At 44.0% G+C, this 22,256-nt stretch overlaps 1 protein-coding gene across 9 annotated transcripts in view; it reads right to left on the bottom strand.

Moving 5' to 3' along the window:
• dennd5b (DENN/MADD domain containing 5B) overlaps nt 1-22,012 on the bottom strand; it is a 35,159-nt gene extending 13,147 nt beyond the window's left edge. For 2 of the 9 annotated variants that reach the window (XM_035522174.1, XM_035522176.1), the window contains exons 1-7: nt 21,642-22,011; nt 9,469-9,528; nt 7,518-7,627; nt 4,942-5,650; nt 3,930-4,117; nt 1,749-2,321; nt 1,325-1,556 (exon numbers count right to left, since the gene is read on the bottom strand). In XM_035522174.1, the coding sequence (XP_035378067.1) occupies nt 1,325-1,556; nt 1,749-2,321; nt 3,930-4,117; nt 4,942-5,650; nt 7,518-7,627; nt 9,469-9,528; nt 21,642-21,750 (1,981 nt within the window). In that variant the 5' untranslated portion in view covers nt 21,751-22,011. Of the gene's footprint in view, nt 1-1,324; nt 1,557-1,748; nt 2,322-3,929; nt 4,118-4,941; nt 5,651-7,517; nt 7,628-9,468; nt 9,529-21,641 lie in introns of all 9 variants that reach the window. The other 7 variants (XM_035522183.1, XM_035522187.1, XM_035522189.1 and 4 more) reach the window with 4 other exon arrangements.
• Between the last annotated feature and the right edge of the window lie 244 nt (nt 22,013-22,256).

The raw sequence follows: 22,256 nt of genomic DNA, 5'->3' as shown, positions 1-22,256 counted from the left end.
GGAAGGCCTGAATTGATTTGTCTTCATCACCATGTTGTCATTTCAACAAACCTACCAAAATGAGTAATGAATTGCTTTTATAGTTTTTGCATTAGCTGATTTCCATGTTATTTAAGCATTTCTGCAGATTTTTTACACTTATTTGTTTGGTCAATATTGTATAGTGCATGCCTCCTGGGACCTTTACAGCTTTACACCACAATATAGTCTATATTAAAATGGAGTTGAAGTTTCATAGATTTTACCAATGATCTACTGAACGCATTGCGTAGTGGGAGACATGGATCTAGGGCCGGCAAAAGACGAAACAATTTAGTTTAACTGTCCAAAAATGGGTTCAAGCATCAGCTCAACATCATACAGTAGTGCCCTTCAAACTGAGAAATGCTTAACACGCACACGCGCTGATGACACACCACAGTGGCAGTCTCCTCTGTGAAGCATTTGGCAGCCTTTCAAAGAGCTTCATTTGTATGACTCATTTAAAGACACTGGGAGCTATTCTGTCTGTCTTTCAACCTCCTCCCTTCAGCCTCCCCCATCACGAATCTTTCAGACTTCCTCGTTCGTTGCCCTTTGTAATCCTCTTAATGAAAAGCGGTGGGATTTTTCATTTCAATTGCATTTCCAAACATGACAAAAATTGTAAAAATAATTAAATAAATAAATAAATAAATAAATAACTAAATAACTAAATAACTAAATAAATAAATAAACTCATTTACATTTCTGGGAACTGTTGGAACTGGGCTTCAGCTATTTCTGCTGCTTGACAACACAGAACGGCTTCATCAGCCACACAGTACTCACACTGATGCTGCTTTATACATCTAAAAAAGTGAGAAAATAACAGATTCTTCTCAAGGAACACAAAGCTAACATAGGATTTGATGTCATAGGAGTATGAAAGGCTAAACAAGTCTAACAAGAGGAAACTCAAATTAGGCACACATATGCACAGCAGCGTGGTCAGCCCCGGAGCTCAGAGCACTGCACTGTAGTGAGCCCTGCCTGGCTAGCTATCCGTCAGCCTTAATGAACACCAGCACACAGCAGCAGTGCCCCACACGTGCTCATCTGCTGTTTAATCCTCTTAGTTTTACAGCATTGTTATCCAAACTGATGCCTTTTTAACATAATGCCGTGACAGACCACAACCGCTGGTCAGGTGACCAGTTGCTAACCAGAAGTACTTAAATTTAACTTGAGTAAAATGCAACGAGCCAACACACCGCACCCTTAGGACACCAAGCATCTACCACCAAGCACGGCATTCCCTAGACACATGGAGTTCTTAATATGGAATGAATAGGGAGACGCTCACTGGACTCTTTGAGGAAGGTGCATCTCTGGTAGACGGAGGAGCGCAGTCTGGGTGCACGCACGTTGTAGAGGCGGGCCTTCTGCAGCCGCCCGTCAAACACGCGCAGGAGCGGCTCCTTCTCTTCCCACTGGGACATGATCTTGTTGTCGATGAACGTGGCGAACATTTGGGTCTCGATGAAGCGAGACAGGAAAGGCAAGTACGGCTCTGGCTGGTCGGACAGGAAGGAGGCCTGGAAAGAGCGACATAGAGGGGAGGAGTAGTGTAGGGGAGGAGAGGGAAGAGGTGATGGGGAATAGCATTACACAAACACACCAAGAGGAATCATGTTCTATACTTTGAAGGAGACACAACCCAGCATGTCCCAAAATCTCCCGTGTCATGTGGGTGTGACTGATTCCCTCCTACATGCAAAATCAGTCACCTTGTCAAAGTTGTGCATCTGTTCGCGGTTCGTGAGCCACGACTCCAGGTCGGGAGAGTTCTGGATCACGAACGCCTCGTAGTCGGCGAACATGGTGGCGAAGCGGGCGGCGAACACCTCCCGCAGCTGCACGTTCAGCTTGGTGTTCCTCAGCTCCTCTTCCTCCACGCCGCTCTTCCCGGCCACGCCCTCCTGCCCCGGCGTCTGCTGCCCGGCCACCAGCGCCTCCAGGCCGGCCACTTTCACCCCCGTGCGCCTGGCCAGGGCCTGGAGGCGCTCCAGGGTGGCGTTGCCCTGCAGGAGCTCCAGCACGTCAGAGGCGTCAGCGGGCAGGTTCCCGTTGCGCCCGTCCTCCTCCAGCTCTCTGAGGGAGACCTGCTGCAGCTGCGAGCCCAGCCCGCGGGGCTGGGTCGCGGAGGGTGGAGGCGAGGTGAGGCCCTGCTCTGGAGTCAGGCCATAGTGCAGCAGCACCTCACTGAGCTCCTGGATGAATTCAGCCTTGTTGGGGAACTGCGGGAAGTCCTCGGGCAGATCGATGCAGTGGTTGTCGATGTCCACGAAGCAAAGGTTCGCCTGGAAAGACGGGAGAGCCATCAAACTCAAGTTCATTTATAATGCAATGACGTATAAATTCATGTATAACAACATATACATTAATTTCTAATGTAATAATGTATAAATTAATTTAGAACATTTTATCAACATTGTTTACTTTATAATTTGTATTTGACAGTTGACTGCTTTCCTTTGTTATTCAGCTAATTAGCAAATGATAGTAAAAAATGGCAGTAGCACAATTTTATTAGGGAACTGTTAGGCAAGTATTAACTGCTCTGGGGGATCACAGGGTAATATCATGTAAAAAGAAATTAAAACACCACTAGTCGCATATTTTATTATTAAAGAGCAAGATGAGTGAGATGAATGGGGGATTTAAAGCTCAAGATGAATCTTAATACCCTGGGAAGACAAAGTATAAAACAACCATGACCTGGAATGTGCCAACCATGGTGAGACAAGCAGGAAGATGGGCCTTTCAGGTATCGTAATCGTAATAATAATAATAATAATAATAATAATAATAAAAAATCAGCAGCAGCATCAGCAACATATGCAAATGTACACTCCCAAAAACACACTCCCAGACAGACAGACACACACACACACACACACACACACACATCCCTGCAATCCTTCATATCTGTCCATCAGCCTAAAGTAGGTCTATAATAAACAGAGCCATGCTATAACTCTATGCAATAAATGGGTAATGAATACAGAGTGATGTAAATAGAAGCGAGCTGAGTTAAGGGTGGGAAGTGATTCTGTTACAGAACTAGTGGGGGGAAAAAAGAAAAAAAAAAATACACTGGTCTTCCCTGGGGAAGGTCTGCACATACAGTTCACCCAAAAATACAGATTATCCTGCCCCACACCGGCACATGCACTCAGGTGTGTGTGTGTGTGTGTGTGTGTGTGTGTGTGTGTGTGTGTGTGTGTGTGTGTGTGTGTGAGATATTCCTGTTGTATAAATAAATCACTCAAACAGAACAGCAGCACTAGCCACACCTCCAGTCCTTTGCGCTAGTGAGCACGGCCTGCACATGAGCTGTGTGGGCGCTGTTTTGTATGATGAGTAGATTAAATGGAAAACAAGGCAACACCTCTCATCAGAGGTTTTTAACATCATATTTATCATGCAGTCACAGGCGCGTGACAGGATTTTGAAATTGGTAAGGCAGTGATGCAAAGCCTTCACCTTCAATATATGCATGTGTTCTCCCCTAGCACATGATCTCTGCTAATATGTGTTGTGCTGGTTGTGCTTCTAAAGTACTTGGACGGTACAACCTTATAGTCACTGACATGAAGACATCAGGTTTCTGAGAACAAATATTCATGGACAGAGGTTTCATTCTCTCACCATCACTCTAACTGTCCCACACTCACTAAAAGCGATAGAGCATACAGAACAGGATTTAGAGAGCAGAAAGCAGGAGAACTCTCCCGGGATCCTCACGGATGAATAATTAACTTCCACATAATGCAGAGTAATGCAACAAAGCAATTAGGGAGTACGGTGGAATGGCAGGACTGCCATGCAGACTCAGCAGGGCACTCTCAGCGCTAGCACCACGCCTGAACGGACCGTCCGTTTACTACCCCTGCTGTGTGCGTCACCTCTTGAGGCAGCTCCAGTTTGGAGCGATCCGTGCCCTCTTTGGACCGCAGGCCCATGAGGTAGGGCACAGGGGCATCCAGGAAGTGCAGCAGAGAGGCAGGCAGGATGGGCACGTAGACATGTTGCCACTGGAAGGGGAAGAGCAGTGTGGTGATGCCCTCTGCCACCACCATCAGCCTCTGGTAGTCTGTGTACACACGCGCGCACGCACGCACGCACGCACGCACACACACACACACACACACACACACACACACACACACACACACACACACACGTAGAGAGAGAGAGAGAGACCATATTTGTAAAACAATATGTGTAACGTCAACAACAACCCACACAGAAATATGTCAAATGCCTGAACTGAGTAAATATTTATGATTAAGTGATGCTAATTTAACGTTCACCCATAAATCTTTCCTGCACTACAAAATCATGTTATGCAGTAGACATCTGCTATAATCCAGTCATCTGTAAATATCCAGCACAGGCCTTTGAAACCAGTCCTAAAGGACCTCATTAGCATCAGCTAGCCCTGAGCTAAAGAAACACCGCGTAGGAATGGAATATTCATTAGCGCGTCTCCTCTAAGCACTTCGTCCCCACTCCACATCAAAGGCACTGGGGAGGCGGGGTGAAGGTGAAGGGTGGTGCGCCGTCTCCAGCAGGGTTTCACCCACCCTGATCAGAGGAAGGGGCTCAGCATGCCAGGGGCCAGTGGAGGTACAGACACGTGCTGATTCAGATTAGCAATGAAGAGATCACCACCATCGACTTACACTCTCCATGAGGCCCCATTAGGGCAGGCCATCGCGGCGGTGCCCAGGGAATGCTGGTTAAACCCCCCCCAATCTGGCTTCCCCCCTCAATCAGCTTTACTGATCAGTAAACACTTGACGTGGAAGTAGAGACTAGTTCCTTTTGGCAGGAATTCAATTCATCATCGAGCTTGGTTTTATATTGTAAAAAACAAACAAAATAATAACATCTTTTCTTTTTTTCCCCCCTCACCCTGAGAGTAGAGCAGGACCTGCATCTCGAGCAGGACGCAGGTGAAGAGCTGCACCAGGTTCTCCACACCCAGCAGGCAGAAGGTCTCGCCCAGCGGGTAGTCGGCAAGCGGCAGTTCGGCGGGGCCGGGCCGCTGGCACACGATGGGCTCATACACGCCGTGGAACTTGAGGGAGCGGCCGGGCGGGGGCAGGGGCACCTCGTACAGCACGTTGTAGATGTAGCTCTCCAGGGGCAGCGGCGGTGGCTGCAGAGCTGTGACGGCGCAGTGCAGCTGCGCCAGGAAGCGCCGGCAGGCATGCATGAAGGGCATGGACGTGAGCAGACACAGTGCCTTGGACACGTACAGCGTGTCGTGCTCGGCGTCGTAGGACGAGGACGCGCAGCCGCAGCCACCCCGGCCCCCTGCCTGGGAGGAGGAGGAGGTGGAAGAAGGAGACTCTGGCTCGTCCAAGCTGCTGGCCAGTGAGTCCATGCTGGAGGAGGAGGAGGAGGCCGAGGACGACGCGCAGGAGGTGTGCTCCGCGTGGTGCATCTGGAGCAGGGTCTGCATGGCGGAGCAGATCTGGGGGCTGGTCACCTCTTCGTAGAAGGTGTGGACGAAGCCATATGTGCGGGAGCCGTCTTCGCGCGTGATGAGGAAGGAGTGGAAGTGGGGAGCGCGGTCGTCCCTCTGCGTGCGGAACGACAGGCCTTTGGGCATGCACAGCTGGAGAGGGAGCCAGGGACAAAGGGACAGAGATTGTGAATTTTGTTTTTTTGTTTTTTCCCCCCTGTGTGCACCAGCCACTTAATAAAGATTTTACAGTTCACATATATTTTTACAGATGGTTTACAGTATAATAGTTATGAGGCCATTTCATGAAAATTAGTGTGAAGAAGAGAGAAAAAGCAGAGGAAGTAGGTCACGTGTAAGGGACTGAGGCTGGGAATAAAGACTCCAGGTGCATTATGGGAGGATGGATACTCTCTGACCTAGCCATGAGACACACAGGTAGTAGGAGCACATTGACCTAGCAGACAGAGGAATAGCCTTTATTCCGATGTGTTGAGAGAGAGAGAGAGAGAGAGAGAGAGAGAGAGAGAGAGAGAGAGAGAGAGAGAGAGAGAGAGAAAGAAAACAAACAGAGAGAGTGCAAGCTTTTAATACCACCACCATTTTCAGGTCCAACAGGGGGACATGCACAGTGCATCGAAGGGACTCAGAAGAGAATGATGAAGCACACACTGCACTTTACATTCACTCGATTCTCTGGAAAACACGTGATGACATCACCAGCGAGAAGAGGCCCAGCTCAGGTGTTCTTTTTCAGCAGAGAACATGCACAATGGGCTCTTTCCATGCTGACACAAGCAGACAGCGAGGCTGAATAATTAAATGGCCCCCTCAGCAGCAGCGAGCATCTGTTTGCATGGCTTATGGAAAAAATGACCTTCTGGCATTGGCAAAGATAGCCAGAGAGTCCTGTTACCTCCGAACACCCAGAGAAGTAACACTACTCCTCCACTCCACGATTCTTTGTGTATGTTAGTCTGTGTGTGGGTGTATTAGCGAGAGAGAGAGAGAGAGAGAGAGAGAGAGAGAGAGAGACCCAATGTGCATGTCAAGCCAAATCAAGACAAACCTCTGCCATGATTAATGCAGCTGGTCAGCTGTATCCAACACTCCCAGGACCAAACACATCCCGGGAGCGATTTATCAGGAAAAAAAAAAGTCCTGCCCACAGGCCAGAGATAAATTTTACTTGCCCTCTGTTAACCCTATAGAAAGGCATCTCTGACCAGAGCTGTCTGGGACAACACCGTGGCCAGGAGAGCATTAAGTCTGGCCTGGTGGCCTGTGGAAGTGCCATGTTCTAAAACTGAATCCTACATGAACAGGACTCAGAACCCTGCACGTTTGCTCCTCTGGCCATGTCAGATACCCATCCTCCACCCTACTGGTTTACACTCTCCATGTGTCCCAGGACCCATGGGAACTTTCATTCCAGTCAAAAGTAAACTGTAGTAAAGGGGTTTTCTTTTGAGCACATTTTGGCACAAGTACATTTCCTACATTAGTAGTGTGCTCAATAAAGGACACCCTAGACCTCAACATACACACCCACATACACACACACACACACACAGCTAATTTGGAACTTGGTATACAGGAATGGGTCACGGTGACACAAAGAATAACATTTACTGCAGCTCAGGGAAATCAGTGCCACCCTGTCATTTCACAGACACTTCCTGTTGTTTAAAGAGCCGAGGCGGAGCTGACTACCATGAAGCCATGGTCAAGGAAAATCACCCTCACAAAACTACTGCTTGCTGATCCACACCAAATGACTAGCAGATAAATACCTCCTACATTGAAGCTCTTGCCACAGAAAATCTATAAATGTCACCTAAACCATCACTGATACAACCAAAACCACATGCATCTGAAGTCTCCATCAGGTTCTGTGTTGGGTAACATGCCACCTGCTATTGTGCCAGCTGTGAATAATAGGAAGCTCCTGGACAGCTGTCTACTGGTCATGCCGTTAGAAGGCGCAAGACGCTTGTTGTGAAGGGCGCAGCTCACCTACCATGTTAACAGCATCCTGGTCAAAAGGGCTCCAGTCGATGTTCTCTGGATAATGGGCCAGCACTTTGGACTTAAAGGTCCTTTTTAGAGGACTCTGGTCGAAGTTCTCACCTGGAGGAAGAGATGACAGGAAACAGTGGAGCGGAGCAGAGGAAGACACCACGTTCTGCACCTTTGAACTTTATGTTCAGTTTACTTGGCCATTCACTAAAGTAAATACATGTGGACTAAAGAGACGCATTAACATTGTGAACGAGAATGTGCGTCCCTGTACCATAAAAGCATTAAAGAAAATGACATTTTTGCATGTCTCAGATACCAATTGTAAGGAATCTTACTTGAGGCTTTGTTTAGAAGGAGAATAAAAATTCTGGCTGAGATCCTGTATGATAGCAGTACAATCTCTGTATGAAGCCTGTATGAAGCCTTGCCAGGACAGTGAGTTTAAACAAGATAAATTTGGCTGAAGTATTACCTATTTGTTGAGTACTTTGGATGGGTATACACTGTTTACAGGGCACAGTACATATATAACAAAATACAGAGCACGAGAGGGGAAGAAAGGCAGAGAGAGGGTACGAGAGTCGGAGGGAATATGAGAGACAGGGAGAGAGAGCGAGCACATGCAGAGGGGAATAGAATCAGGTAACCTTGCTAAGGAGTATAGGTGACCCAGAAACAATGAATGACTCCAGGGATATGCTTCTTAAACCATACACTGAGACCCACTGCAGACATGCACACACACCTACTGTAAGTGCTGACATACCAGTTTCCAGCAAGCTGTCCCCATCTACCCATCATGAGCCAATTAACTTTTATTTTATGAGTGGGAAGTTCTACTTGTTCGTAATCCATTAATTAATGGGCTACTGAATGAAACTGTAAAGTTGTGATGCATAACCAACCGGAGCGAAGCCATCTTTAGGGGCAGGATTAGGGGATATCACTTTACAAACAAAGACATTATTTCATAACAGTATACATATGATTTTGTTTCATGACAAATTATTATTTTCTATGTTTGCCAAAATCATGACGTAGTAGCTTCCAGTGGGAAGAAGTCTTGCATTCCCCCTGGAACTTTTCCCTCTGTACATTACATATACACTAACATTACCCATACACATGGTAGACAGAGGGTGTGTGTTTTATTTATATTTATATCTAGATAGATAGATAGATAGATAGATAGATAGATAGATAGATAGATAGATAGATAGATAGATAGATAGATAGATAGATAGATAGATAGATAGATAGATAGATAGATAGATAGATAGATAGATAGATAGATAGATAGATAGAGTATTCATTCATTGTCATTCATCCACTTGCTCTCAGTCAGTCTCAGATGTAACAGCTCATTGTTATATGCTGTGGAAGGACATGTCTTTGGTACACAGAAACAGACACAAAGCCATGAATACAGGTGCAGGATGAAGAGGATTAGCACAGGAAACCCAACAAAAGAGAGAGAGAGGGAGCAGTGAGAGAGAGAGAAGGAGCAACAGGGCCTGGATGCCAGGTTTAGAACGAGGCTACCGCGGGCGAGGAGGCGCGGATCTGGCCAGCGACGGGGCTGACAGGCTGAGAGGGAAAGCAGCACAGCGCTGGTGGAGAGGTGTGATGGCGCTGGCTGACTCTGATCATGTGACAGCTCTGTGACGTGGCGGGCGGGGGGGGGGGGTCTTTTATTACACAGCAAGTCATAACCCCACGTGTGAACGTGTGTGCGAGAGAGAAAGAGAGAGGAGAAAGAAAAAAAAAAAAAAGGAAAAAAAAAAGAGAAAGAGTAGCCATCACAAGCTCAGAGGAGAATGACCCACATTTCTGTTGTATGGCTCTACAGAGGCAAACCCAGGAGAAAAAGAGGGTGTACTGGGGAAGCAGAGAGAGGCTGGAGCGTCCGGACAGTGGGGACAGGCAGTAGGGGCTATGGTGGGGTTTACCTGCGGCGACGCTCTCTGGGTCCCTGCCCTGGCGGTCTGCCTCAAGCCGCTGGTACAAAGCTGAGGTGGTGTGGGCACAAACAAGGACAGACAATGAGGATGGTAAATCAAACAAAGATGGAGAAGCAAGCAAAACCAAATGAGCCCACGTATCGAGGCAGGCCTGTGTGTGGATGGGAGCGATGGTGCGGCCAGCACGGTGAGCTTCAGCTGGGGAGAGAGGCAGGTTAGTGTGGGACGCAGAGAATGGAGAATGAATCTACATGGGAATGATTTAGGCTTCGGGACGGGAGCTTAACGGAGTCGTCACTGCCGCCTTCACACAAACTGTGTGCTGCATTTGGGAACATTCACAAAACGTGCACGGCTGTCCAGAATAAAGCTACATCAGACAGTAACGTCAACGGAGACTGGTAGACAGCCACACACCCACCCACCCACCCATTGTTTTCTTAGCACTATTTCAGCCTTTTCTCAGTGGTGGCTACACAATGCCAACTGACAATGAGACAATGAGGGCTTTGCTAGAGTGGTAGCCAAAACAGACTATTCATGAGTCATGGCTACTCAGGACTAAAGTACATACAAGTAAGCCACGTGTACTATTAAAGGTGAAAAGTGTTATGGTAAATAGTCATTGGATGATGGACTGTAGACTGTAATTAGATGATCTGTCTGACTGTGTGTCTGCGTGTGCGTGTACGCATCACTACTCGCTGTACAGCAATGAAGCACTTGCTGAACTCACTTGAAGCCAGATTTTTTAAAAAAGAGATTACAAAGTTCATGATGTCTTAATCAGCCCTTCCAACTGCCCTTGTCATTAATGGAGTCCTTCAACAAATTAGCAACATCATTTGCTAGTTGTGTATCGCTAATGTCATAACGTGTGGCACTGTTCAGAACTGATGTGTTCTTGCTTCAGGACCTATGCAGGATAAAGAGCGCTAATAAAGGCCAAAGTTAAAAAACCCAATGCCTTCTGGGCCGCCTTTGTCCACGGTCACAGGCAGCCTTACATAACACATGAACCACAGTTAGACAAGGGTGGATTTGTCTCAAGAATGTGCTCACCACAATTCATCATACAGTTCATCATATAACTCAGAGTAATCAGATGCACTTAGTATTCATAAGGATCTGCTGCAGTAGAATAAATTTAAGGTGTGTGCGTTTTCTCAAAACAATCAATCCTCCATGTGTGCATTCTGAGAAACTGGCTCCCTTCCACTGGCCTTTGAAAGCAAGCTGTTCTAGAGGTACAAGCCACAGGAATAAAACATGAGGCTTGATAACGTTCTGCTTAAAGTGCCACAATTACATTCACATTCAGGCAATAGCTACACCACTACCACGCAAACGAATGTGTCTAGCGTCGCTACATGCTTTTTATGGAGCCATATTGGTGTGCTGCATCTGCTGCGGTGGTGTCCTGGCATTATCTGACCTAAACAGGGCCAGACTACATGAAAGCAGTAGTTCATTCCAGATCTCCTGCAAACGAGTGCAATATAGATAAAACAAATCGGCTTACTGATTTCAGATCCTTGCCAAAATGATACAAGCAGTACAAGTTAAAATCATACGTAATATGATCGAAAACCAGATCAGTGTGAAGTTAGTGTGTTTAAAAGAAGCCTGGATGAACACATAGCCTTATCTGAGGCCACAGGTTACCTGATGAGTTGGACGTTGCTCAAAGGACAAAGTCGACATGACTAAACAAGTTCGGACACACACACACACACACACACACACACACACACACACACACACACACACACACACACACACACACACACACACACACACACACACACACACACACACACACACACACACACACACACAGTTCTTTGACCCTCTTGCTCATAGAATACAACAGCTTTAAAAACGAGTTGGCTCCACGTCCAGAAAAAATGATTACTACTAAAAATATTTAGGACAACTATAACCAAGTTAAATTAACTACTACAGCCAGTCTCTATTTATCTGTTACACCACACAAGTGAAATACACATTATAAAATGTTACACAAATGACAAATGGGGCAATTACGGTTACATTTTTTTTCAGGCCATTAAAGTTTTTCGTGAAGTTGATTCTGAAAGACACAACCGTTTCTTCTTTCTTAAGAGTGCAAATATGCTCTGCAAATACACAGTGATATTTCCAATGGGAAGAAACATCATGTGTAGCGAGTGCGTGCGTCTGCCTTGTATGAATCCCCCTGTGAGGGCTGTTGGTCCCATTAGCCCTCTGAAACATCTCCAGCAGAGTTCAGCGTCCTTCGCTTGCACGCTCCTGCGCACGCCCACAGGCTCACATTCTCTATGGCCATAAAAAAAATATCACCACTGTCTCTACTAGAAGTTCCGCCGCAAACATCTGCGTGTAGATGGAGAGATAGACAGATAGATAGAAAGAGAGAGAGAGAGAAAGAGAGAGAGAAAGAGAGAGATCGATCATGGAAACAATGGCTGTCAAACATCACCTCCCAAAACAAATTACTCTTAATTATATAATGGTGATATATTTATAGCCTAGACCTGATGAGCCATTACAAAACTTGGTCAATTTCTGGGGACTGAAAATCAATTTTCACATAGTACACAACAAGCTGTTATTTAAACTAGTTTCTTCAGAGAAAATCAAATCAAAACAGCCCAAAAAAAAAAGCCATGAAAAACAAAACAAAAAGTGAGTAGAGCAGAAAGAACTGAAGGGAAACTTCACTTCCAGAACGTTTTAATCTATAATATTATAATCTATGAAGTTATAGTCTATAAAATTATGTAAGGTTATAGGATAGAACATGCATGTCTGGCTGGCAGTCCCACTGCACACCCACTTATAGAACAGGGGTTTTCAACCACAGGACAGTTTTTACACTGTGGTGGCATTCACACTAGCCACTCAGGCATCCTTTTCTCTTTGCTCTTGACTGGTGGTGGTATCAAATGGAAGGATCAATTGAAAAAGTGTCATCCCTAAATAAAACAGGCCATCACTCATTAAATGTAATAATAAGAAGGAGCCCCTGGATGTTTCACACGCACGCACACGCACGCACGCACACACACGCACGCACACGCACGCACACGCACGCACACGCACGCACACGCACGCACACACACGCACGCACACGCACGCACACGCACGCACACGCACGCACACGCACATACATACAGCTGTAAAGATGAGCAAAGGTTATGTAAGCAGTTACTCTGCTAGTGACAGTGTCTACTGCTAGGCCATGTCACCACGCACATACTATGGGTCGACCAGTATGGGTTTATCAATGTCCAATTCCAATGCCATTGCATATATTTAGAGAAGCGCTAGTGTTGATATCAAAACTGCATTAAATCAGCTACCTGATTAACCAATCAGCCACTAGTACACACGTACAGTCAGTCATGTATGCACACAAGCTCACACCTTATCCAAGCAACCTGAATAAAGAAAATGATACTCATAAATAAGTTTGTCGTCATATTCAACAGTCTGTGTCTCTCTCTCTCTCTCTCTCTCTCGTTTAGGCAAACAGATTTTAGCAGTGCTGTAAAAAAGCTAAGAACAAGACAAAAACAGGCTATATCAATACAAAATAAAGATATGCATGATACCTGTTTTTCTGCACTGATCCAATATCAAAATTTTGCACTTACATATTGCCAATATAGATATTGATCCAATTTTTTCCATTTCAAAATGGCTGTGGAGCTGTGGTACAGTTTTGGGGAGGTAAAACTTTGTGTGAGATGTATTAAAAATGCATATTTTTACATACAACATGGATAGGACAGATAACTGTAAATTATTTACAAAAAAAATCACCACACACACAAAAAAAAAACCCCCCCAACATGAAAGCATTTTATCCTTCCACTGCAATACAGCATCTCCCTTAGGTGAGACGATAATTACCGTCATCTCCTGCCTGATTCCCCAGCTGTACAGTACTTACCCCTGGCACATACATATCCTGTCTGTTTCTCTGCTCGGTGCGGCTGCCTCATTCACCGATTCCTGACATTTACACGATAGTTTGACAAATAAATAAATAAAGACACTACTGAATGCAAGTGTAATTCCACATCAACTTAATACAGACCTTTTAATTCTTTGTGAATTTCAGCAGTAAATTGCTGCTCTACCTGCTACACAACCCATTCACACCAGTCACTAAGCAGACAAAGAGGGGCTAACTGTATTACCCTCTTAATTTGACATCGTCTTAAAACCAACAGAAATGTAATCTGACGATGATTACAAGACGGCCATTCTTTATAGCCAGAAAAAAATAAAAGTAAAGTTAAAACTTAGCTTAGTCATCACCTTCTTATTCAAATTTCCCAGTCCACCTTAAAACTCAACAGGCTAATGGCAAACTCAGCATCTCTTCAAACCTTTCATGTGGTTTGAATACTAATGCCACAGAGTAATTAACTTCATGAATTTGGAGGGGAGTGCTTTACTAGTTCAATTATTTCTCCTTTCCAACTCAGTTTCTGTCAGGTTTCTGCTGCGCTTTCTCCTTCTCCCACCCTGAACGTCCTTTACTTCACTAGAAACAATGTTCGTTTTTTAAAGAAAGAACTAATACATAAGTTATCCATGGTCACGGAGCCATGGTGGTAAACAGTCCCAAGATGCTATATTGTCTCAATTAAAAGTTCTTACTGGAAGACAGCTAACCTGTTCCCCCCAGACTGAGTCATCAAAACCACAGGATAGCAATGCAAATCACCATGTGTGTGTGAGTGCATGAATATTTGTATTTGAACACAATAATCGTTAATGTGAAGAAAACTACAGTTTTCTATTCTAGAAAACACTACAGCCGTGTATAAATTGTGCTCAAGCTAGCTCAGCTGTTATCATGTGCAATCTGCTGCTGCAAAGCACTGGTGTACTATTTTCAGGATTTATGATGGTGTCTGATCACTTTCTTAACTTTTTTTTTTTTTAATTCTCCCCCATTATCTGACTGAGCATTTTGCTGTCATCGACTCAATTCCGATATGTGGTATCGGGTTGGTGCCATCCCTTGTATAAACTCAGCCAAAATTAACCAGAACTGTACAATTACATGAAAGGTACATCCATTTATATAGCTGGTTTCATATGAAGCAGGGGATGCATGGACTTATAACCAAGTGTTCTGAAACTGGTCCATGACATCAGCTAATGCCCCTGTCTGACACAAATAAGGTAGACGTTTAAATATTACCAAGACATCTAAAAAGATCATGATAGAAATATATCCTGCTTCAGGTACATTCTCTAAGAGAATAAATGCTGAGAACTGACACATTTACTCCTCAGGTCTGCCACTTTCAACTAAAAGTTCATGGTTAAAAGTCTGTCACAAAGCTTTACCTGTACTGATTATAATTCGTCCATTCGAGACATTCACAGACAAAATTAGTAGGCAGACCTCTTAGATTACATGAAGTGAAATACTTTGAGGTTGGCGAGTTAAAAATATTTTCTTAACAATTACATGCCTGATCTTAGATCACCACACAGGCTTCTGCACTACTCCTCACCACAAGCACAATCATTATGAAAGGTTATGGGATTATATTTTCTCCATCACCCAGACCCAAGATCATTCCCATCTAAAAGAGATGCGCTACACTGGACCAGCTGACCTGACACGCCATCCCAGCCCTCCTTCAGACCAGCGAAGTCCCAGCAGAGTGAAAAGTCAATCAGAGGCCCGGAAGGTGTGACCACATTACCATAGGCTTTGTGCCGGTATCCCTACCAGGGCTCTAGGACAGATGGCCAGGGATTCATTGCTCCAATGCCCCCTTTTATAGTCCACCATACCCTCTTCAGTGCCTCCATCTCCTGCTACAAAACACACTAAACAATGACATCAAACAACAAAACTGTGAGGAGAAACGCAGTGTTCCTCTAGACTCACTGACTATGCCAGTCTTAACAGAAGCCACTCAGGAATGTCAATGCCCGGCTTTCATGGCGTGGACGGTGAAAGCTCCATGGGTTGCTAAACTATAGCTCATCAGTGAATATAACTGCCACCAAACTAAAACCTGTTTTCTGTATGTCCTTGACCACCTTCACCAACATTCCACTGGATTTCAACAGATGCTGCTGCAAAAGTAGGGCACAGAGTCACTCCCAAATACGCACACAAGACCAGATGGACACAATAAGCTGGTGATGATTAGGCAAGTGTCACAGCCTGTGCAACTGGGGGTAATTCAAGGCATTACAGCCTGTGCAACTGGGGGTAATTCAAGTAAGACTATTAGAAGTTGGCTGAAGGTGTGAAAGGCAGAGACAATGAAGTGGTGATAGGACAACCATCAATATAAAAATCAGCATAAACCATCCCAAACCAGGTGCAGCAGAGTTGATGAAGAGCTGAAACCACAAAGAGGCATCTGACAACTAGCACATAAAAGTTCATGGTTACCTGGGAAACATGCCACAAGGCAATGTGAGCCTGAATGAGTGTAGGCACACACGCACGCACAAACACCCACACTCATGCACGTGTGGACAAACACTCAAACAAAGTTAGGACTGGGAAATTAGGGTCATATGAAACCAGTTTTTCTTTTGATTTTTTTCATTCTGACATTTAGGTTTTTAACAGTATTCCTTTTAAGAAACTACTACTAGAAAGTAAAAATTTTTTTTTTAACAAACTGAGCTGGCTTGCCAAAGCCCATGTAAACTGCATGAAAACTATGACTATGTTAACTGACAATCAGTACAGCCATCATTAAATGTTTCTATGTAATTCGTGTCACAAACTGAACACTGATAAATATACATTAAACAAAATCAGCAGTAAGCGGCTAGCATTTTTTCAAAATCAAGTTACCAACAATTTTGTTTCCAATGTTGTTACTTGGAAAAGCATATTCAGCTTTATTATGCCTCGTTCTTGAGCTTTGTTTTCCATTTTGACGTGGTCATTGCGAGTATTTCATGCTTCCATGTGATTGTCATGATAGCAGTTTATTGCAAAGTCCAACATCTGTACATACTCATGTCTGCATCTGAAAAACAAACCTAGCAAATATGTCAGGTGCCGTTCAACAATAACAGGCCAATAATAAATACCTTATTTTTAGAGATCGCAAAAGCATAAAAAAAGTAAATTCAGCATCCTAGCTCTGGAATCGTACACGTGCGCTACTCTGACGTCTAGAAGAGATATTTGGGTCTGTTGCATGTCTGTTCTTCTCCCCGGGACTGGCTGTCCAGGACAATGCCGTTTTCCCCCTCTCACAGACCAGCCGCGAGAAGCTGGAGGGAATCTGAGACAAAAGTACTCAAAATGATACGGACGACGACAAAAATAGCCAAAGCTTGGGTTACACTGCACAATGGATTCCGTTTCACTATGGCCTCCCAGACTCAACGCACACTCACCCTGAGATAAATACAAAGTAAACAGAAAAGGAGGAGATAACGGATGCGGGTGCAACATGGATTGGGTTCTCCGGAAGAAACTCGACCCGTTGCGGTTCCCTCACTGTCTCTCCTGTGTCCCTCGTCAGTGTGATGTTTACTACCTATAGGTATGGGTGCCACCCTAAGCCATCAGCCGAGAAAGAACATCCAGCACACAGCTCCTCTTCCTCAGCCACTAGGACCAGGTGACGCATCCAGCCACTCCCATGTCCACCCCTCACCATATCTGGGCTGGAAGGTCATAGATTACAGTGGCGTTTATCACACTGTACAACGGTAAGTCCCAAGGTTTGGCTGATCATGCAAATGAGGGCTGCATGGCCTGGAGAAAAAAAAAATTACCCTGGGATTATATCACTGTATATTGGAATGACAATAGGCTTTGTGGTATATTAAGCACACAGTGGAAAACCCATTGGTGTGATGACTGATTGAAAGATTGGCCTGTATTATTTTTACCAAAGTTATTTAAGCTTATCAGATCACATTAATGCTGTAATTCACGCTCATCTGCTCTGCCTGAGAATGGATATAATAATGCTCACTGCACTCAAAAAGAAATGGTGGTACAAGGTTCATTACATTACAGCCTTCTGCCATACCAGTGTGCAGTGTGTTTAATGCGATGTTGATAAACTAACAATAAATATTATGTAGCCCTAATAGAAATCAGAGCAAAAGGAAAATCAGGGGGAAAAAAGGTGTCCAGGCTAGGACTGTAGGCCAGAGTCCTCATACAACCCAGCACGGAAAGAAGCAGGAAAAGAGATTGCCACTGTATCTGGGTTATTGTGGCTAACTTGTGATTGATTTCTTTTCAAGTTCAATGCACAATGTGTCAAGCTTTGTGGTGTAGCAGTGGTTCATTCTGGGTTCTGAAGTGTAGAGCTTGAAAGTGAGACTCGAAAAATGAAAAAATACAAGCCCTGAGCTATACAAATAGGCAACAGATGTTCAAAAACTTTCAGAGCCATTTCACATCTATTTAGCCACAGGCACTGAAACTTTAGAGTGATGCCTTTTATGGGTTGCATGACTCTGAACAGGTTTAAAGGCGAGTTCAGAGCTACATGCCATCTACTCACTTGTCCTGAATTTCTGGCGCACCATTTTCTGCTAACCGGCTCTTAAAGCGTAGAACACAGCTCAGTACATAAGAAGGCTATTTATGGGCCATATGTTTCATCACCACACTACAAATACAATACATGTAGGCCATGGGACAATTACTTTAGGGATATTATTAGCCTATGAGCTAAGTGGCACTTAGAAACTTTGAAAACTCCCTTGCAATATTGTCAGAAGATGCAGTTAGAAAACCAAGGGCAAAATACTGAATTACTAATAACAGTTTGAAGAGAAGGAGACAGAGAGAGAGAGAAAGAGAGAGAGAGAGAGAGAAAGAAAAAAAAAAAAAAAAGAGTGCAGTAGAGAGAAGCAGGACAGTGCTGTGTCAAAGAGGTCAAGGGCATGGCAGCCAGTGGGTCGTGCCAGGAATGAGCCAGGAGGTGCTGCTCCACACCGGTGGAGGGACGAAGCAGGATTCCTCAACTGACAACTGTAATTGCTCTAGGGCAGGCTCAGAGTTGAGCTCAAGTGGGCATGAAAAAGCCTGCTCCTTTTTAATCTAGTTGCAGCAAAACTACATACGACTGCCAAAGCAAAAAGACTCATTAAACAAAGACAAGCTTACTTTACTTGGATTTTAACCCTAACCTCCTTTTGGTTCAGTTAACTAGGCTGTTGCTTTACCTGGCTTGGTGTTATAATGTACTTTATTTTTCCTGAATATTACAATAAACCTGAAACCTTTCTAAATCATGCACTGACTGTCAAAGCATGGAACCGCAGGACATTTTCTACTTTTTCAGTCAAGGCTACAGAGTAATGTTTTGACTCACATATTTGCATAATATAGACTGAAAGGCCTGATCTCGATCTCTGTAGCGTTTCCTCACTCTACATCTATAGATATACATTCTATATCTACAGCATTTTTGTACATTGCTCTGGATAAGAGCTTCTGCCAAATGCCAGAAATGTAATTGTATAGCATCCTCCTGTAGTACGTCTGACGTAGGCACAAAGGCAATTATGCAATTTTATTGTATTCATTAAATAATTTCCTAATGACATCCTTTTTTTTTTTTATAGCACTACATCAAATACATTAATGAATAAATGCACCCAAACGACACTACAAACACCTCTATTAAAGCCTCTATTAATACACACATCATTCTGTTTATTCTGATGACTGAGTAATGGAGAGGCTATAGATTGTATTCCAATTTGACCCAAACAAAGCACAGAACCATAAGAGCAAAATAGTTATGCAGCAACAACTAAAAACACTACATCCAACTTTGACCCAAGGCTTCCATAACACAGTGAGGTGAGGAATGGCAGGCTCTTCAGTGTGGATGTTGAATATTTAGAAGCTGCATTATGATTTGATGGTAAACCAGGTTGTTTCTACAGTGTAGTAGAAATCAGTCAAATTATTAGATGCTTAATAGGCCTCTAACTGCACTTACACAATGGGCATCTATTGCATGAACATTATGTCTTTGTAAATACATCTTTTGAGATATTCAATAAGTTGAGGTTATTGGTGGCATGCCAAACAGCAGCACAAAAAGTCTGCATTAAAGAGAGGACTAAATTACAAGCTTGGCCAAAGCCCTGACCATTTCAAACTAAATTGCAGCCAATATAATAGTAAATAAACACATTAGAAATGACTAGCCAAATCATTTCTATGAAGATTAAAATGAAGAGAGAGGGGTTCAGTCACTGTGTGTAGAAATCCTCTGGGATTAGACCGACATGTATTCAGTCATGCAGAAACATAGGGAGGTGATCAACAGGAAATGTGTGCCTCTGGCCTCAACAATGAGAGTGGGAAAACAGTCCTCTGCTTGGCCAGAAATATACCATAGTAAATATACCACAAGAGCTCGCGCTCTCTCTCATACTGTCTCATATCACTTTTTCCTCACACACACACACACACACCCCTTTCTCTTCTTTTTTCTCTCCTCACCTGTACACTCTTTCATGCATCTCTCTCTCTCTCTCTCTCTCTCTCTCTCAAATTGCAAATGATTGCAAATGAACCACCACAAACCACAAGTGAGGACTTTGCTTTAGTCGTAGCAAAAATAAACAAAGTCTGGTAGTCATTCATCTTCATCAGCTCGAGAAGCCGAGAGGATGAGCTACCGGGCAAGGGATCTTTTCAACAAGTGGTAATATAATCTAGAATGCTTAGAATCCTTAAGAGGTTCTGCTTTTGACAGAAAATCTAATCTTTCATAGGCACAATCCTATATCTTAAACAACAGTTATCTCTCAAAAAGAGACTGAGGTTGAGTATTAAAATCATTCTAATGTTATAGACATGTCAAAATATTTTACATTTGTTCTACACAAAAATGCACCTAGTACACTTAGATTTGCATCTTGTGCAGGACAAGAAAACTCAGAGCTATGCCAGTATTTTGCTGGATCACCTCATTAAAACAAAGGTTCCCAACCCAAGAACAAAAATACTACAAAAATGCATCTAGACTCCTATAGCAGTCCACTTGCCTTGGAAGATCACCTAAACGTCAGGGTCTCACAAGCCAGTCTTGCCCACGGTCATGGGCACTCTAAGTAGGCACATTATATGAAGGAACAGCATGTGGATCTTAAAAAAAACAAGGACAGAGGAGACTTGGTAGGCAGGGAGTCTTACAGACAAACAGCACAGCTGTATAGGCTACAGCACCCTAAAATGAAAGAATACCAACTTCCACACAAACAAAAGTCTCAGTCCATCCTAATTACAATTACACACAAACAAGATGAAGTTTCACAGTGCCCCTTGGAGTCAGATGTATGGATATGGAAAATCACCTGAGAATGACACCCTAACTGCATCTTCAAAAGGTCCAGATTCCCAAGTACTGGTGTTAATCTAAGGTTAGTAATCATATTAAAGAATAATCAGGGCCGATCTTGTACATTTTGTAGGCTAAATATAACTGCACAGAATGAGAGCAATGTCTAATCTGCACTAATCAGTTACAAAATATTACATCTATATTAAACTCAGCAATCAAAATGATGCACTGACCTCATGATTGAGAGCAAGGCTGGAACCCATTCTCTCACATGTACGGGTTTAGAGTAAACAATAAAGCGAATAGGCTACTTTTCATGTGGCTGTAAAAAAAATGTAGAGGCACACCAACAGCGAGGAATTTCATACTCAACTTAGAAACCGTCCTTTGTTTCTCAAGAGAAGGCTATATACCTTAAAAAATGAATATTTTTGACTAGATAAAATAGTTCGAATTGTTAATTACGTGGTCAAATGATAAATAAATCATAATATAAAACCTTTCACAAGCCTACTATTTAGCCTACAGGAGACAAAACACTGTCGCAGAATTCTCAGGGACGAATACGATCAAGTCGCTGTCTTCACAGGTTTAATCGTCACTCCTCCAGTTATATCAGGCAGTCCCAGGGAAACCGTTACCTACAATACAAGCTACTGGAGAAATAAACAGCTTATATAAAAAGGCACTCAATAGCTCTTGTACTTAGCTATGCTAGCTAACCTAGCTGGATAACTTGGGAACATTAGCTCTCGTGTAACAGAAACGTTGTAATGGATGCTTTACCTTGAATAACTGCACAAAATTACGGAATCTTACCAGCTAAAGCATCTGGTTCCAGGCCAGTTTCGTTGTCTATTCCGCATATCACGAAGTAATGGGCGAAGCGACAGGACGCGGACCCAGAGCCCGCTGTATTCGCGCTCATCTCGGCTTGGGCTGATCCGCTTTGTCCGCCTCTGTTACTATGAGCAAAACGAGCAAAGCCGGTCCATGTCCCAGCGTTTGCGGTCAAATGGAATTACTCAGAACACGACACCACGGAAATAATGCCATAGGAATTGGAAACGGAGAGTCTGGGGGAAAAAAACTGCCTTGTTCTCGCTATTTCTTCGAAGCGGACGAGACACCGTCTACCTCAGAGACGAGCTCGCGATGTACTGACAGCTCCGAGCCTTAACGCTCTTGCGCGTGCACTGACGCGTGCACTGGCGCGAGTTAGCCAACGACGACTGGAGGTCGCGGGACCTTTAAAAACGTCTTCAACCAGTTAGTTTGTGCGTATTGGCGATCGCAATGTTCAATGTTCTTAATGTAGGCTGGAAAACAGAGCTCTTTTATTTACTCGTCAACTGTTACTAGTCTAGCCTTTCTGACTTGCAGTTTACTTACAAATACCGGGATAAAGGGTATAACATCCGCTCAGCCACATAG

Source organism: Electrophorus electricus, chromosome 2, assembly GCF_013358815.1.
Source record: "Electrophorus electricus isolate fEleEle1 chromosome 2, fEleEle1.pri, whole genome shotgun sequence".
Taxonomy (NCBI): domain Eukaryota; kingdom Metazoa; phylum Chordata; class Actinopteri; order Gymnotiformes; family Gymnotidae; genus Electrophorus; species Electrophorus electricus.
Note: the sequence above shows the minus strand (reverse complement) of the source record. Positions and strands in the feature narration are given on the sequence as shown.